The sequence below is a fragment of the Lissotriton vulgaris genome, chromosome 8 (assembly GCF_964263255.1).
Source record: "Lissotriton vulgaris chromosome 8, aLisVul1.2, whole genome shotgun sequence".
In the NCBI taxonomy this organism is placed as follows: domain Eukaryota; kingdom Metazoa; phylum Chordata; class Amphibia; order Caudata; family Salamandridae; genus Lissotriton; species Lissotriton vulgaris.
Genome location: NC_141696.1, coordinates 655,858,804 through 655,878,365, shown reverse-complemented (window position 1 = coordinate 655,878,365; position 19,562 = coordinate 655,858,804). Strand labels below are relative to the sequence as shown.

The 19,562-nt window shown below is 41.5% G+C and overlaps 1 protein-coding gene across 1 annotated transcript in view; it reads right to left on the bottom strand.

Annotated features, from left to right (window-relative positions):
* Window positions 1–1,231: 1,231 nt before the first annotated feature.
* The window catches only part of CRYBG3 (crystallin beta-gamma domain containing 3), a 1,124,543-nt gene continuing 1,106,212 nt past the window's right edge, over window positions 1,232–19,562 (bottom strand). Inside the window, exon 20 of the mRNA XM_086936146.1 lies at window positions 1,232–3,846. Within this exon, the coding sequence (XP_086792272.1) occupies window positions 3,758–3,846 (89 nt within the window). The 3' untranslated portion in view covers window positions 1,232–3,757. The remainder of the gene's footprint in view (window positions 3,847–19,562) is intronic.

The following is a 19,562-nucleotide window of genomic DNA, read 5'->3' as shown; positions in this document are numbered from 1 at the left end:
ATGTTACCTTTGCCTCCTCCTGCAAACTAATCCGTAACACTGATCTCTTCTGGTTACCTCTAACTTCATACTTGGATAGTTTGGCCCTAAAGAAATCTCTGTATATCACTTCAGAAAATGTTAAACCTCCTTGAAGAATTTGACTCTCTCCTCCTTTTCACCTTTTACAGGTTTATGTTATATCATTTTTTATGCCGAACATTCTGTATTGTTCCTCTATACCATTTGTTTATATGCCTTAATTAATATTTAATGTTTATATATTGCAATGTTAATTTCCCTCCCCCTCCTCCCTTATTCCTTTCCTATCTCTTTCCCTTTCTCACCTTTCCTTCCATCATTAAAAATCCCATAAAATGCTGTTTGTTTTTTAATATTGATATCAGCACGGTTCATGTTCTATATAATATTTGAACATAATCTCTATTTATGCTGATTTCTTTATATGTTTATAACTTCTTTAATAAAGCTTTTCAAACATAAAAAAACCAGAGTAACATTACGAGGAGAGTGCACTTTCATGGAGTCCCTGCAGCAAGAAGAGATGGAGCTATGAATGTTAAGACTGTGATTACTGATGGCTGTTAAGTTGTTGGTGCTTAACTATGTTAATGTAACTTGCAGTCTTTTGTTAAAGAACCATGGAAGCTGTAGTTCTTTGCTGTGTTTTGAACATGGTGTTTTACTAATGTAACATGGTTGCTGTAGAATTAAATCAGGAAAGGGAACGCATTATACTCGCCTCTGTGTCCTTAATAGAGCTGAAAATTATTGCTAGCATTTGCTGTAAAAAAATGTTAGTACCAAATGGCTGACCAAAAATATGAATGGCATTTCTAAAAAAAAAAGACAATGGCCGATTGGGGCCGAACCTCAGCTCACTCTATGTTGTCTTGTGAGTGGACACAAAATGTGAATGACACAACAAACGATAGATAAGAGTGACCGGCCCTAATCCCCGCTCTAAGTATAATTATATAAATATATCATATATCTATTAGTAACAAAAACTCTGGGGAGACAGCTATGGTTGTCTTCTAGTCCAAATCTAGAAATCAATAAATAGCTATCTTAAAGTCTCAGTGCCTTATTATAAAAACACACTGGCAGCTTTGTTACTAAATGTGTTCACAGAACTCCTTGGTTGCAAGCAGTACCCTATTATAGTATGACTAGGTGCATTATGAAAAAGTCAAAATAAAGCGAACAGAAAATAAACAGCAGTAATATGCTTTGTATAATACCATTTATTTGTATAAAAATACACATTATGTACAAAGCGCCTTGAGACCCTCACAGGTGATTAGTGCGCTCTACAAATAATTGATTGATTGAAACACACACAGAATTGGCTAATACAAAAGCCTGCAACACTGGCAATTTACATAACTGAGCAAAAAGAACATTAATTGCATTGCTCTCGGAAACGACCCCTCTTGTATTTTGCTATAAAGGAAAAATGCAATCAGGCAGATCTGTCAACATTTTAACGTAAATTATATGCAGGAGATAGTGAAAATGTGAGTACTAATTCTATACAGGCTGCTGAATTGCAGAGACATGAAATTGGAAGTCCAAGTAGGAATCAATCTACAAAATATGTATCCATCCACTATTTTACATTTTACAATATTGTGTAAATTCTAAAAGTGCATAGAGGTAGTTGTTTAAAATAATATCACTTTACACATTCACCTTGTATGCAAGAAAAAGTAATATGCCAGAATTTTGCGAATACAGCATACTTCATTTCTACATTTGTAAGCGATATTTCTGGTTAACAAGGCATATGTGGCTTTCTTTTTCAACACAAAATAGACATAACAAATGGACAGAGCAGGGTCCATTATTAACGCACAGCTTACACCGATTAGCTAATGTTATAAGACAAAAAATTAGGACAATTTAAAGCTATTTGATTTCATTTTCAATTCGAACACAGATAACCATATATTCTTTTACAGCAACGAATTTCATAGACAATCACAATTATTAGGAGTACGCTAGTATTTAAACGTTGGAGGCTCTACTTTTCCTTCACATTGAAAGCTTATTAAATAGTTACATGGACTGACCTAAAACCCAAGCTTTGCCTTGCTGAAGCCCTGGAAAAACTTATTAGGGTGAACAAAGTTATTCCAGTAAAAAGGCTGAAGTGGTGATGGGTCAAAAAATGTGTGTTACTGTGAGATAATTGCTCACCAATCACACATGGTATGAGCCGCAGCGGTATAGAAAAGTTGTTCTGAGACTAATTTTGGAAAAACTCGGAAACTCTGTGTTGCAGTAAAAGGCACTAACTAAACAATTTTGCTTAATTGTCAGTGTTAGGTTTCTTTCATAAGAAGTACCTTCAGAAAAGCAATGCAGCGGGTGCAAGACATGCAACACCTGCATTCTCATTCGCGGGTAGAACATCATTACATCACATGATTCAGGGTTGTGGCAAGGCAGCTCTACTGCCATTCAGTGCACTCTTTACATGTCAATTAGTTGGCCAGCACAAACTGTCATGTTCCTTCTGCTGCTACCTGTGCACACAGACACAACCCAGAAAACAGGGAAAATATGCAATTGTGTGACAATCACCCAGAAGAAGTAGTAACAGCTTTTCATGTGAGTAGGTCTGTTGAAGCCCTCTGTCGTAGGTGAACTAAGGGAAAGCTGAAGATGTAGGCACAGAAAAGAAGTAGACGCCTCGTACAGCTTCAATTTAGGAACACAAAACGACAAGAATGTTACTAGCAACCAAATCAAAGTATTGTTTAAAAAAAGAGAGAGACCACTTTGCACACAAACACACCAATTTAATAAATTGCTTGCTAGTCATTGTGCTTCATACCAGGCTTAGTACATCATTATTTTACATTCTAACTAGTTAAATATCAGATATGTAAGTATGCAACAAATTGCCTTTCCCCACCCAGGGTCATTCTGTTCTTGTTTACTGGCCTGCTCTTTGTACTTCTACAAGCTAAAATATATCATATATTCCACTGTAACTAAATATTAAGTCTGACTTACACGTACACACAGTACTTTGCTGCACCTACAGATGCAAATATGTCGAATTGGTAGTCACTGGTTTTTGGAAGTGGAATATAAAACTTATAGAACAGATGGCTAGTGTACTTTGGATATTACTGTACCATTAGCACATTAAGCCTCACTTTTGGACTCCGTACATTAACTGTGTTAAACTGAGAGATACAAATCCAGTGCAAAAAGAATTAATACTGGCTTGAAGTAAAGACACTTGACTAAAAGAAGTGAGAAAGTGACCCAGAAGAACAGTTAGGAAACACAGCAGTTTACCAACTATGACCTCGTGCAAATGTTGCACATAACTTAGTAGGAACCGTCATCCATAAAAGGAACACGAGTGAGTAAAACACAATTACTGGAACAGTGAATCGCTATGTTTGCAAAGGTTCTCTGTTTAGGTCTACGTCCATGTCAGAACTGGAACGATTTATTTAAAAATAAGTAATCTCATTATAAAAAAATACATATATACTGCAAAATAAATTGTTCTACGCAATTGTGCTATATAATGCTAGATTCCATGTGCTTTCTGCCAACACATTAGGTGAGTGGTTTTGAAAATGGCTCCCAGGGAGTTGTGTGATCAAATCCACATAGACCGCAACTGAAAACCATGCTGAGTACTTCAGTAATTCCTTCTCAACCTTTGTGGGACATATGGATACATTTCATTTCTTTTTTAAAATATCATTACGAGTTTTGGATCCGGTGTTCACAATATTTCCATCTCCCATCTCTGAGTAGGTTGATTCGCCACTGGATAATTTACAATAATGCTGTTCTTGTCATAATAATTTCCCCCTAAGTATAACAAGAAATAAATGATTGTTAATATATATTTATCTGCTCAACTGGAATAACACAATTTTATCAACTACTGCTCAAACCACTATAGATAGCGTTACCATTGTTCGCTGTTTTTGTTTAATCAACATTCTATTCATGAAGGATAAACAAAACCCTAGATTAAAATTCAAGTCAGTGCATAATGTCTGCTGCACCCTGCATAGTGTTTCAACTTTCTTTCTCTTATGCATAAAGAATGTTTTTTAACAAAGCAAGGCATTTTTTCATTAAATGTTTACACTCTTACATACATAATTCTTTTTTTAATGTTTTTTTCTTCAGAGAACTAAACATCATAGTTTGATACCAGAACCTGCTGATAGCAACAGAGGACACAGTTACCATTATGAAGCTCCTCTCTTTAGAGCCAGGAGAGCCACTGGAAACTTGAACTAGGATCGAGCCAGGTGACTGGCTCTGGCTCAGCTCGAGGTCTTTCAAGTGACTTCGCCCTTCTGTCTCAGGAGCCACCTCTTATTCTTTTGCCGCATTTCCCCACCAGCCCTTGCTTTCTGGGGGCAGGGTAGCAGGCTTTTTAGGATTCATAAAACACAACAAACAAAATATCCTCAGAGAGGTGCTTTGCCTAATGTTAGAGGTCAGCCTCTGTCTAGGGTGTGTACCTTGCTCCCCTCTTCTAAGAAAGGTTTTCTCGTATAGATAAGGTCAAGCCTGTTGTGTCTTGTAAATAAAGAAACACTAGACATCTTTTGGTTCTCACTGTACACCATAGGCCTGTGATAAAGCTTTGGAGGGAAGTGTGGAAGGCAGGCTTAGAATGTTGAGTTCTGACTAGCACGCAGCAGAATAAAGGCGTGTACAATTACTTTCCGTATGTGGCTTGGTTATTGGCTACTAGAGGGGCTGATATGACCCCACAACTGGCGACAAGATAGGGAATACGAAGCCTGTACACTGAAAGTGCTCTTCCAGAGAGTTTGTTGTGGTCCAGAAAACTGCTTGTTCATGCCACGCACGAAGCAGTCGAAGTGCAGAATCAACGCTAGCATTGGTGGACTCTCACCGCAATGCCAGGCTATGTAAACTCTTGCAGATTAAGAAAGCGAGATTGAAAGTCTACATGTTGATGGCCATGAACGTAATTTAAATGGGAGCAAATAAAAGGTACTGTGCCATTTTACAAATTAATGCCATTCGCTAAACGAGGTAAGAACGCTAAAGGCGGATGCAACCAGGTTACAAAAACAGCGCACAATGAATTTGGCACATTACAACGCATTGTAATACACTGCATGCCTGACAACGCGGTCGTTACAATGACTGCGTTGTTAGTACACGATGTAACACATCGCAAGTCTTTACAACGACTTCCACTAGGGGGCGCGCTGGATTTCGGAATAGTACTATTTACTATTCCTATTCCAGTTTACTCAACAGTAGGGAAGGTGTTGGAAATGTATTACCAATACATCAGCGCCTCCTAGTGGAATTCGTTGTAAAGACTTGCAATGTCATTACATCGTGTACTAACAACGCAGTCGTTGTAACAACCGCGTTGTAAAAGTATCACAGTGTAATGATCGCGTTGTAAAGGTCGTTTCCCGCTCACAATAGCTCAGTACGGATTAAACTTAAATGCATGTGATATGAAGCAGGGATTAGCCAGGAGTTTGTGAAGAAACATTTAAGCACAATGCCAACCAAATATCATAATTTTATGCTTTTATGAACTAGTGTTATGCAAGGTTAATCTACGTACCTAAACTATTAACGAATCATCGTTCCACGAGACGCTGTGAAGCGACCCCAGATGGAGGGTCACAGAGGTTGTGTTTGACAGCTGCGCAACCTACAACCAAAGTCGCAAGTTGCAGTTTAGGGGCCCAGAACAACTCCCTAGACTGCTGATGGAGAGCCAAGGTGAGATACAAGCTGCAAAAGTCATTAAAGCTGACCTGAAGCTAGCACGTCACAAGATGGCGCTACAGAATCTCTGCCTAATTGGGTTCCACAAGAAGCGCAGGAGAGGCACTACTGTCCCCCAATATGTATACTACTGCTGCATTCCTGAAGCTGACATCTGCATTTGATACTGCCAAGAAACCTAATATTGGCAATAGATGGACTGCATGAGTAGAGACTTTTGAAGATTTCATAGATGCAATAGATGAAAAAGATGATAAAAAATCATAAAGTATCTGAAGAAAATGGCTGGTTAAGGAAGTAAAGAAGCAATGAAAAAGATACCACAAGAAAGAGATGTGGCCTATGATCAAATTAAAACAGGCTTGAGTGTCACATTTAATCCAGTGCCAAATGAGGATAATGAAAGATACATATTCAGTCAAGCACACCAGAGTCCAGGTGATAACATTGATGAGTTTGTTGAGAGACTGGATGTTCTGGTGAAGCACTATTGATTCTTTGATCTAAGGATGGGGAAGCTACCCGCCTCGCAGTAATCAATGGATGTCTGTAAAATTCTATTCTACCACAAATGCTGAAGGAAGCTCTGAGCTTATAACAAGTCCTAAAGGCTGCTAACACTAAGGAGCGTGCTGATGGCTAAGCGACTGACAGAGGTTGGAGGTGCCCAAAGTGCATCAGTTATGAGAATGAAGAGTAAGCCAAAGTATAAGGCTGAGGGACACCAAGTAATTTTTCCACAGAAGAAGAAAACATGTTAAAGATGTGGACTGCCATTTCCACACTACGGCAAATGTCCAGCAAATGTCCTTCAATCGACCAAATATGCATCGGCTGTGGTAAAGCAGTTGTGTAGTTCCTACGAATCTAAATACGATCTGCATGTTTAGACAACATAAACTAAGGGATCGGTGTCCTGACTGATTCCAGACACCCCCAAAGGATATGTTAGTCTGTAGAACAACTAGCTCACAGTGCCACTATAAGCCCCACAACCTCACCAAGAAGCAAATAGTTTCTGGCAACTATTGAACATGATAACCCTGACCCCTCAGGTATCGTGGAAACAGTACAGTATTTTTCGCACAGTCACTCATGCTCACTCAGTTTCAGAGAGATACACACAATAAACAGTGGGGACGTTTTCAATAAGCATTTTGAACCAGCACCATTCTAGTATAAAATACATGTGCTGCAATGACCATTAGACAGAAACATATTTATACGGTTATACGCACCAACAAGGTAAAGAAAAGGTAGAATTCTACCGTAGTGCTAAAACAATGAGTATATGCAGGCATATGGATACATGACAATAACAAATCATACTCCTACAATGCTAAACCTAACTAGATGTACCTAAGTGTACCTAGCATGTATGTAGGTGTATAGCCAAGAATCCCCCTAGGAAAGAGCCAACCCCATTATCAGATGTGAGAAAACGAAGGACCTGTCTTGGTTTTGAGTTGGAAACCCAGCAAGGGATGTCAGACTACTGCATGCTGGAGTGTCTGCGTGCAGAGACCTCAGTGTCAGCATGGAAGTCTTTTTCTCCTTTGGCTTACACAGCGAAGATATGGTACTTATAGACCCGAAGGTATCCTCAAGGATTCTACCTAGATGTGTCATGGTACTGTGGGCATGTCGGCAAAGTATGACGATAGTGGTGACCAGGGGTAGTTTTTGCCTCAGGGCAGCGAGGCATTGCCCCACTTATATTTGCCCCCACCTCTATTGTAATATTAGTATAACGTGCAGTAAAAGAGGAAAAAGAAACTGTTTACTTTAATAAAATCAGCCCACGACTCAGTCAGCCTTTGGTGCGGTGGCAAGGGGGTGAGTCAGGCTTAAATGGACACCTTCACGTGACATGACAGACTGGCAATGATGAGGCAGGGCGCATGCCAGTTTGACTGGATGCCTTTACTTAGCCAAACCAACATGCACACTACAGCTTCTCTATACTGCTCATTGAGTGAGCAGGGGTGTTCAAACCGCAGACCCCCAGTCACTTAATGAGCGGTGAGTTTGCCTGCTCAAACCAATTCTGGCACTGCTCTCAGCAAGAGAACATCGTCTGGATTGGCTATAGGGCGCGGCTGCCAGGTCTAGTGTAGGCCTTTCTACACATGGCATCCCAGGGTGGGGGGCTCTGCCCAGTGGAGCAATGACGAATCATTGCAATGGCTAATTGTAAATCTATGCAGTGATTGGCCATTTCTGCTGTTGCTGGGATGGGCTGGGCTGATCAGCCGGCCTGTCTCTCCCCTCCTCTCAGCGAACGGAGTGAGACTATACCAATGCTGCTGTGGCGAGACAGGCTTGAATCACAATAGTAACAATTCGATCCGGAGGAGTTAATTTAAGGAATGGACTGATGAGGACGACACGCCCAAGACACTCAAGTCGATCAACAGCACCAGCCAGCCACACTTTTGAGCAAAAGAAGATGGCAATGAACTGCGGCACAACAGTGGTTGCAAATGCAGACAGTCAGCAGTTAAACTTTAGTGGGGAAGGGGGAGATTAAAAGGGGGATTCAGATTTTGGCCTGAAATGATAGTGAGATGGTGAGGTTGGGTTCGGTAAGGGTTGGTTAACAACAGTAACCACCTCCAAACTCAAACTCATCTCTGATAATGTAAATGCCATTTCTCACTAAAAATGTCAATTTTTATCGGTGGAATTCTGCGCTTGCTATAATTCGTTGTGAAATGTATTCCCGTCCAGGTCAATGTATGCCATTTCTTTAACTGCAGTGTCAATCTTGCTCCTCTGTCACGGTGTCACATTTACAAACAAGTTCATGTTGTTGAGTCCGCTGAAAACATGGCCCACATAATTTTGTTGGAGTCGGACAGTGTGCTGCGCATGCCACAGAAGAATAAGATGAACTAATCATTAAATAAAATCATTTAATTATAAAACAAGTTGTTTCATTGAAATGCAAATTGTAATGTAATGAGTTAATTATTTACATGTATCTGGATTGTGACTGGCTATGCAAGTGCGTACAGTAATTAAACCAGGCAGGCCTCTCAGACAAATGACTCAAGACTGGGTGACGCTAGGCATGTCATTAACAAAACGCAATATAGCGCAGTGCTGGGGATCCCAAAACGGCCCTATCCTCTGCCTCTGGTGTAGGGACATGGATGTGGCAATGATGGCGGAAAAATCAGTATATATTCATCGAGGTTGTCCGAAGAAATGGGAAAAGATATGGGGAGGTTGGAACAGCTACAGAGGAGACATATGCGACCCCCCTTCGGTGGAGGTCTCTGAATCAGATGCTAGTATATGAAAAAGAAACAGTCAATGGGTTTGTGCCAAAGTATGATTTTTGAAAGTGAGGATTACACAGATTGATCTCAATGCCTAATACTTTACCTTTGAAGCACTGTAACAATGAGGGTAAATAGAATACTGAAATGTTTATACATTGTGAATGTCATGCAGATCTGTTCTCAATGCAATGCCATGTGGAATTTTCAATAAAAATTTTTAACATTTTTTGTAAAAAACCAGGCAGTCCTCCGGCTATATATCAGTCTTCCAATCCGACGCGATGAGGTGTTCTAATAGTGCCTTCATTAAAAACTGAAAGATTTGGTGGTGTGTGGGCAATACACCACCAAATGTTTGAGTTTTTCATGCACCCACTCTCGAGATTAGTAACCTCACTTTCCAGAGTGCAATACATGGCGAGGGCGTGCCCGAGAGCGGGTGCATGAAAAGCTAAAACATTTGGTGTTGTATAGTTCACGCAGCACCAAATGATTTAGTTTTTCACAGACGCACTCGTCTTCGAAGAGGTGTTCAGACAGGAAGATGCATATAGTCGGAGGCCTGCCCGAGAGTTAATTACTGTTGCAAATCCCCCGGTCGTAGATTGTTGTGGTCAAGGAGTCATGATCAAGAGCTGCTAAGTTCATGGACTAGTGTGTTTTGTGAGGACAACAACGGACCGGTGTTCTCCCTACAGTCGGATCCTCAATTGTGCACCTCTCCGGATTAGAAAATTGCTCTTCTTCGATTTTATTAGGTGCTTTCGAGTAAGAGACAGGGGTAATGGAGAACTAAGGGTAAGGAGCACCTAAAACCCGGACATGAAGGAAAGTAAAGTGGGAAGATAACATTTGCATTCCCCTGGACAGATTCCTATCTGTGTAGAGTTAGATAAAAGAAAGAAGCAAAATGAAAGAAAAGACAGAAGCATTCTACTGACTGCTTTTTAAAGGTCAGACATAAATGAATAATGTTTACATCGCAGCAACATTAACGTACATCTGATTAATAGAGCAGCTATAGACTGAAAACATGCATCACCAGAAAAAAAGATGCGTACTGTATTACAAACTTAAACAAAAGAACACATTGGAAATAGAGAAATAATTCTGTTTTATTTAAAAAAAAAAACATTTTTATCCTCATAGAACACGGCAGTAGCTTTCCGAAAATTCATGTAAAAGGTTATTCTCTTTATATTAGAAGTAAAATGTGGATTTTGTTTTTTACATAAAGATAAGGGATGATCAGGAATGATGCATCAACACCTGCATTCTAAGATGCTCATCTCAGCTTTTATAACCCGTATTACAGGATGTCTTTTTTTATTCTTATTTTGCTGGTGTTAAAGTCATTAAGTACCAGAAGGTTCATTTTCTCTGTGAGCAGGGGGAAATAAGGTTTCAAGTTGAGAGTAGGTATGGTGCCCTAGGGCCCTGCAGTGAGAGAGATAAAGGTAAACCTTTCTGAGCCAATTGAAAGTGCCTATAAAGCAGAGAACAAAATGTAGTTGCATTTTAAGCCAATTAGATTGGTCAGTTGCACGTCAAGTTATGTGTTGGTTGTTGTCTAGCATGTATGTCAATGTGCGCAACCGCTCAATCTGCAAATATAAAGGGTGCTTAGAAGCCGGTATTGGATTTAATTGATGGAATCAACTGAAGCTTCCTGATGACATGTATTTATTCTTTTGAGAGGTATTGCAAGGAAACTACCAGCTAAGATGTGTAGTGTGTGTTTCTAACAGACAGTTACCCAAACAATTGCTATGACACACATTTATTCTTTTTGAGGGGTATTATAAGGGTGCTACCAGCTATGCTGTGAAGTGTGTACTTTTAAAAGACCGTTATAAAAAAATAAATCTATTTCATTAATAATTTAATACCTACACATTAACATTTGCTTTATTAATCTTCGTGTTTTCTATGCTTGGAAATCCACCAATTGCTCACTCTTTTTTCATCATTTTCTCAGGGGGAGAACCCCCCAAACACAACTTATCCTGGTCCAGTTCGCTCAATTCATTTGCTCGCCACTGAACACTCATCCACAACTTTTATGCCTCTCCACTTTCAAATGTCACCAGCCGCCATTGGTGGTGACCCTTATACAGACTTATTATGCAGAAGATGGTAATCCTGCAATGATACAGAAAATCCTCATGCATTATAAATGAGGATAGTTTTCGGAGAAAACCACAAGACATTTATGCTGCACCTAACTAGGTAAAAGGTCAGTGCCAGAACCTTTATGCAGAACAATGGTAGGACAAATGTAGGTAAAAGGTTGTGCAACTCCCTAGGCCTATATTGGGTAACATTGTGGTTCAAACATTTTATGAGGGCTTGCAAAACGAAGAAAAAATCAAGTGTGTCACAGCGTGAAGATTAAATGGCCGACTAAACGGTACCTACGTGACATTCGACACGCTCATGCAAGGCTAAGGGGTCAAACCAACTGAGGCAAATCGACATCAAATGAAGTTGATAATCATCTAAATCAGACAGAGTTCCTCAGTATCAGTTTCTAGTGAAGTGCAATGTCAATGTTACGTCAAAAAGAGATGCAGATAAGGGACTAGTTGGGATGTGTGGAAAAATTCAAAGTGAAGAAAAATAAAAATCAACACTAAAAGGCACCACACACTTTCAAACACTGCCCGAAGAAAACTCTAAAGATAAATGTGTGTTTGATACCATTCATATTTGACAGTGGTGAAACGATAAATATCATGCCAGAGGAGAAGTATCAAGTTACCTCCGTTAACTCCACCCTACGAAGTCAAAGACTTAATTATCCACATGGGTTACCTCCATGCCCTCAAAGAGTCAAGGTCCATTTGTAACATACGAAACATACAAAACTTGTGGTACAAGCTCCTATTCACATACTTCAAGGAACAAGTGGTTGTTTGCTGAGTTTTGACACTGCTGCTGATATGGGACTGATATCAGTGAACTACAATATGAATGCCCATCATGAAATACCAAGTCAATTTCCTTCATTATTTCACCGGTTAGGAAAACTCAAAACAATGAAAGTAAAGTTGCATATAAATGAGTATGTTTGTCCTGTTGCACAAAGACACAGCCGAATAGCGTTTCCTTTGCAAGAGGTTGTTGAAAAGGAACTATATTCATTACTTAAACAGGATATCATTAAATGATTTACTGGTCCAACATCATGGGTTTCTCCCATTTTAGTAGTGCCTAAAACAGACAGTGAAGGAGCTGTATGTATATGCGTTGACATGAGTCCGGCCAAAAAGGCGATTGAGTGAGACAGACATCAAGGTCCGCACATTGCTAATATGACAACTCAACTGAATTGTGCAAAGTGCTTCTCTCAATTTAAATAAAGGATATCGCCAATTGGAGCTTAAAGAGGAATTCAGGTAACTTTTTCTACCCATATTGGTCTGTTCTGCTACAATCAATTGAGTTTTTGTGTATCTTCTGCTGTAGATCTTTTCCAAGATGTCATTCGAAGTATCATACAGCCTGTAGTAAATGCATTTAACTATAGCGATGAAAAATTTGTTTTCGGAGCCACATAGAAAGAGCATAACAAAGCTCTTATACAAGTATGTCATTTGCTGAACAATGCAGGTTTAACTCCAAGTCCAATATATATCTGCTATTTCGATAGAGGGCCCATGTAAATACACTCGACCCATGTACATCTTAAGAATCGGGCCCGAATTGAACAAAGGCCATCTTGGTGTCATTTCCCGAGGCCTTTTTCCTCTTTCGTTAGTAAGGAAAACACATGACATGCTGCTAAGAGGAGAGCCTGAAAGGTCGGCCTAGGCTATGACCAGAGCATTGATTCTAACTTAGGAAACTCAAGGTCACATCTGCTCTTTCTTGTAGGATGAGCACATTCCTGCAGGCGCCATGCCTGTACTCCCATGCACCAGAACGAAAGGGAGGCACCATTACTGACCTACCGCCGGAATAACTTTAGCAGAGTTTCGAACCAATCTATTGTACCTTATATGGGTGTTCCTGTTGGTCTCTCCAGAACTGGTACTTTTCCATGTACGGGGTTTCTATGAGGTATGTCAAAAGTATATATGCACTGTTTTGAACATGATCCAGCAGTCTCCTCTGCACACCTTTGCGAGCTGTGACCAGAGGGAGGCTCCCCTGTACAGGGCGCTTTGCAAAATAAACGATTGAACCTTTTCCATTGCCGACTGATTTATGTATGGTACATAAGGTATATGGGCTATTGGTGAGTATAGCTCTATGGTATATTTTTCTAATACTACAGTTAGCGACTCCGCCGGGACTCCGCGATAGGCTTGTCCCCTCCTGTAAACGGGAGAAGAGGGACGGGGAGGGGTTCTGGTCGAGGGGGTGGATTGAAAAAGGATCCTAATTGAGAAACCAGTTTGTGGTAGAAGCGGAATATTCCACTCTTCGACCCAGAGACCTTCCCAGCTGCTAAATAACCCTTCGCCGGAGTCCTTCGGGCTTAACCCGGGAACAGCTGACAGTGTTGGTCTATAAAGGAAGTTGGCGGTGGAGAACGTTCAATCAGACCTGCGTGCACCAGGTGAGTAAATTGTATGGTATGAATTGAGCACTTTTGATGTGAGACCCTTGCTCATTGCACCATCAGGATTCAAGCAAACCGGGCCGAAGACGGCTGTAATGCCAGAAACCGGTCCCCGGGAGCTTGTTTCCTTCCCAGTGTAAGAATTGGCTTTTGTAGTTTGGTTTGCCCTGTTCCCATCATGCACTGGGACAGGAACTGACTAATTTGCATACAGCCAGGTTCTGAAACTGGGATGGTGCAGTGAGCTAAAAAACGGTGTGGGATCTAGCCCTGATCTCTTGACTGGGTGAGAGCTTTCTGCTTAATTCAGAGACTCTGTCCCTCACCACCCCTTGTTGTAAATATTTTTGTCCACCCTAAGCGTGGAAGGGTATTCTCAGATGTGAGACCCTTGCTCATTGCACCATCAGGATTCAAGCAAACCGGGCCGAAGACGGCTGTAATGCCAGAAACCGGTCCCCGGGAGCTTGTTTCCTTCCCAGTGTAAGAATTGGCTTTTGTAGTTTGGTTTGCCCTGTTCCCATCATGCACTGGGACAGGAACAGACTAATTTGCATACAGCCAGGTTCTGAAACTGGGATGGTGCAGTGAGCTAAAAAACGGTGTTGGATCTAGCCCTGATCTCTTGACTGGGTGAGAGCTTTCTGCTTAATTCAGAGACGCTGTCCCTCACCACCCCTTGTTGTAAGTAAGAAATTGTAAAGTCATGACCGGAGTAATTTCTCTCGATCAAAATTTATGCACTTTAAGTACATTATGTATATTGACTTGTCGTAAGTGGAAAAAGTGAAAGAGTGTTTGGTGAGTAGATGCGTCTATGAGTGTGACTGCAGTTGGAATGATATGATCTTTTGAATATCTCACAAAAATGTGTTTTAGTAAATTATGTTTTGGGTGCTGCCGACGGAAAAGTGGGCGGCTGGAAGAAAGACAGCCCGCTCCTCCGGAAGGCAGTCCTATATTGTTTAATACACTGTGGAACATATATACTAAAAACAATGCAGAATTACAGTGGCCCTTAACCGGGTCTTTTGATTAAGGGAAATTAAATTACTTACAAAACAAATTATTTTTAAGAAGGAACCGTCAGACTATGTTTGACTCCTTGACCTTATGGTTCAAGGAGGCAAAGCGACAGCGAATACGAGAAGAGAAATTAGAAAAAATTAAAGCAGGACAGACTGTAACCCAAAAGGCAGTGGGGTGCGAAAAATAAAAAGTAGAGAAGAATATTGAACAATTAGATAGACAGTTCAGATTGCAAACTGATAAAAGTTATGTGACCCGAACCGAAGCGGAAGATGAAATAGAGGAACTGTTGGAGACTCGCCCTCCGCCACCATATGCGCCCCAGGGTTTGTACCCAGCAGTTCCAGTGGACCGAAAGGGAGGGATGAGAGCTGCGGTTGCCACTGCTCCAGTAGCTGTGCACCCTCCTGCTCCGTTGTCTGTCCCTCCTACCCTCCGTCCCACTACCTCAGAATTAATCACCTTGTTACCCGGGACGGTGGTCGCTTCCCCCGCCTCCCCAGTATTTTTAACTCCCCCGGCTAGAGGAATGGCGGTTACCCCTGAAGGGATGACCGCTGCTTCTTCAGATGACACCCCACGACGCCCTATGAGAGGGATGGAAGGTCGTCAAGTTTTTACTCGATCATCCTTAGGTGATGAAGAAAGACGGGCTGTAGTGATTCAAGCGTCCCAATGGATGAGGAATCCAATTTATACTCTAGAGGACATTGGGAGTACTATGAAAGATTTTGAACCAGTTACTCAACAACTAGCATTAGAACACATGGCAATAAGACTGATTTCTTTATTGGAACAATGCTTTCACAAAGGTCTGGCCCCTCAGATATTGTGTGACATCAGAGATCGAGCATTTAAGTTCGAATTACAGGCCAAAGAGGTGTTCCAGAATGTTGAAGCTCTGATAAATTATCGGGACCGAATGATTAGGAGATGCCCAGATGTAGGGACACAGTACCCTATGAGAGAAGTGCACCCCCTCTTTCACCCCGAGGTTCCCGAAGTATTGGACGGAGGAGATCAGATCATTAGAGCACGTGTAGAGGCACATTTCCAAGACCAATGGGTTTATACCCCTTGGAAACGGATTACTTTGAAAGCTCAGCTCCCTGACCCTCGGAAGAATCCTACAGCTTATTACAAAGAATTAACTGAAGCCGCGAATTCGGCTGTTATGACTCTAGCTGATATCGAGTTATTTTTAGGTCTTTTAGTCCCAGTGGATATATGGAGACAAGTGCATGAATCAGATCATGCCGCCGAACTTGGAGGGACTTGGGAGCAAATTAAGGCATGGGACAAAGATCGAAAGCCTGGCAATTAACCTAAAGACAAGATTCTAGCCATACCGGCTCGAATTATTACATTTATGCAAACCCTTATTCCCCCGCGAAAGGTAGACTGGGATAAGTTAACAGCCTGCATCCAAAAGAAGGATGAAATGTGTCAGATTTCTTTACCCGGTTTGAGAAAGTATTTATTGACTTTAGTGGACAGGATTTGTCCACCGAAGGTGGCATACGGCTATTTATCAATAGATTTGTCACTAATTTGTTACCAGAAATAAAGACACGTTTACAGGTTGCCGAAAGCACTTGGACTACGTCAACCCCTTCAGGTATCCTTAGCATGGCTCAGTATTATGAGCATCGAGAAAATGAGAGTAAGGATAAGTCGGATAAAAAGGTCAAGGAGTTGAAACCTCGGGTGCTGCTGCAGCAAGTTAGCAGAGGGCAAAATGGAAGAAGAGCAAGCAGGGGCCCTTTCCCTAGGGGCGTGATGATGAGGAGGTGGAGGACAGGGACTCCCTGTAAGGTATGATCAGTGCTCCAATTGCAGACAGGAGGGACACTGGCGAGCCCAGTGTCCATTATTAAATGGACGGGTGGTTTCGATAGGGGATGAGGAAGAGGAGGTACTGATCGAAGTAGTATGTGACGTGGTGACCGGTCCGGCGATGAGTCAGGAAAAAACTATTTTGATGATTTTCAAGGAAGGCAGTACTACAATGAGGATTATCAAGACGACAGCTATTGTGGAAACAATTATGCATGAGACAGCCACGGACAGAGCAAGGGCCATATATCAGTACCAGTTGACCAGCAGGGGCCTTACATCCAGGGGAAATTGATGGGGACATCTGAGAAGTTTTTAGTGGATACTGGAGCTATGAATAGTTCTGTGGCTCATACATTGGTCCCAGGGTCCGCTCTGTCTGGAAAAATAACGTATCAGTGGGATTTTCAGGAATCCCTGTGGTCAGTCCCGTTTCAAAACCACTTCCCTTTTCCATTGGACCTGTTACTGTAGAATCACTGTTTTTGCTTACTTCTAGTTGCGGCGAAACTTTGTTAGGCTTGGACATATTGAAAAAGTTGCATGCTCGTATTTATTGTTCTCCTGATGGTGTGTACCTAACATTGCAGCCTCCTATTGAAATTGTATCTCAATGTTTGGTCAAAAATGCACCCCTCCCTCCAGAGTTCTCAGATATACCGCCCACTCTTTGGGCAAAAGGGGACACGGATGTCGGATTGTTGAAAATACCACCTGTATCCATAACCCTGAAACCAAATGCGCATTTGCCACGTATTCCCAAATATCGAATTTCGCCTGAAGGTGAACAGGCTTTATTGCATGTTATTCATGATTCGATTAAGAAAGGAGTTGTGGAGGAAACAGCATCAAATATTTGTAATAGTCCCATTTTACCGATTTTGAAAAAGGCCCCTTTAGATGGTGACCCCGATTATAAAGATACTTATCGTTTTGTAATTGACCTTAGAGAGGTTAATAAAATAGTGATTCCTCAATATCCTGTGGTCCCTGATATCACTGCCATCTTGACTATGATTCCCCCTACCGCGCAGTATTTTTCGGTGATCGATCTGAAGAACGCCTTCTTCAGTATCCCCATACACCCAGACAGCCGTCACATTTTTGGATTCTCATTATCTGGTCGCAGTTTTAGATTTTGTCGCGCACCCTAAGGCTATACTGAAAGTCCTAGTATTTATAGCCAGGCTCTAAAAGCGGTACTGGATGAATTAGTTCTCCTTTATGGTAATGTTCTCATCCAAAATGTGGATGATATTTTGGTGGCATCTGATACGGCGGATGGTTGTAAGGAGGTCACTGTTAAATTTTTGCATTATCTGGCAACTAATGGTCATAAAGTATCCCTGTCTAAATTTCAGTATTGTCAACAGGAAGTGACCTTCCTTGGTCACTTACTGTCGAAAGCGGGGAGACGATTAACTCCTGAACAAATAACTGTTATTACTAACATGTCTGTGCCTCTTACTCAACATGATGTTCGTGCTTTTCTAGGCATAACCTCTTACTGTCGCCAATGGCTTCCTAATTTTTCTCTTCTGACTAAACCTCTGTTGCACTTGGTTACAAAAGATGTGCATGAACCCTTACCCCGGACGGATGAATGTCAAGATGCTTTTAATTCTTTGAAATCTGCTCTTTGCTCTGCGCCTGTTCTGGGTACTCCGGACTACCGAAAACCTTTCGTACGTGCATGAAGTGGACGGTTGTTCTCTTTCAGTGTTAACCCAGGATTTTGGCGGAAAAAAACGACCCTGTGCATATTTCTCGGCAGTATTGGATAATGTTGCCCGAGCCCTTCCTAGGTGTCTAAGGGCTACTGTTGCTGTGGCGGTGGCCATTCGACAGTCGGAGGGGATTGTTTTGAATACTGATCTCACAGTGATGGTACCGCACGCTGTGGACATATTATTGAACAGAACAAAAACTCAGCACCTCACAATTGCACGATTGACTGGTTATGAATTAACTTTATTCGCACCCCACATTAAAATTAAACGATGTGCCACTCTGAACCCAGCCACGTTACTACCCCTCCCTTCGAGTGATCAAAAGGACGATGTCCATGATTGTATATTTCGGACGGAAGAAGAAACGAAGGGACGTGTAGACTTCACCGACTCCCCTTTATCTGACCCACAAGGGGAATTGTATGTGGATGGCTATTGTTTCAAGTTACCAGATGGCACGACCACAGCTGCTTATGCTATAACTACCCTTAGAACAGTAGTAGAGACCACTCGGTTTTCTTAGCCCTCAGCGCAAGCAGCTGAACTAATAGCATTATTAAGGGCCTGTGAGCTGAGTGAAGGGTTAAGAGTAAATAGCTTTACTGACAGCCAATACACCTTTTGTGTGGCCCATAGTCTTGGGCGGCTGTGGAGGGAACGAGGATTTCTTACTTCTCACGGTCAAAGAATACAACATGGTCAGTTGATTGAAAGACTGTTATATGCTTTAACTTTACCAGAAAAGGTAGCTATTATCAAGTGTAGTGCCCATAAGAAAATCATTGATTCTACAGGAGAAGGAAATGCCGTTGCTGATCAAGTAGCGAAGAAAACAGCACAAACTGGGTGGCGGAGACTACAGTATTTGATAACACTATTGAAAGTGTTGAGGAATTGCATAAAGAGGCCACGTCTGATGAATTGTTAAGACGGGAACAGGAGATAGGGCAGTTAGACAAGAACGATTGCTGGATTGATTTGATGGACAGACAGAGATGGCTATTGCCTAATGCCCTGGTGTATGTGGTAGTAGTGATGGCCCATGGCACTGCTCACATTGGAACAAAAGGTATTTGTTCATTATTGGACCCAGTATGGAATAACTCGAATATTTCTAAAACTGCCGCCCATGTAGTTAGATACTGCATGGTTTGTTTGCAGCATAATCCTGGAGGAAAAGAGACAGTCCTTAGTGGAAATTGTGCCCCCCTTCTTTGCCATTTGAAGTATTACAGATGGATTATATTCAATTTGACAGAGTGAATAATCTCAAGTATGTGCTGGTGGTGGTTTGTGCGTTTAGTAAATGGGTTGAAGCATACCCCACCAAGGAAA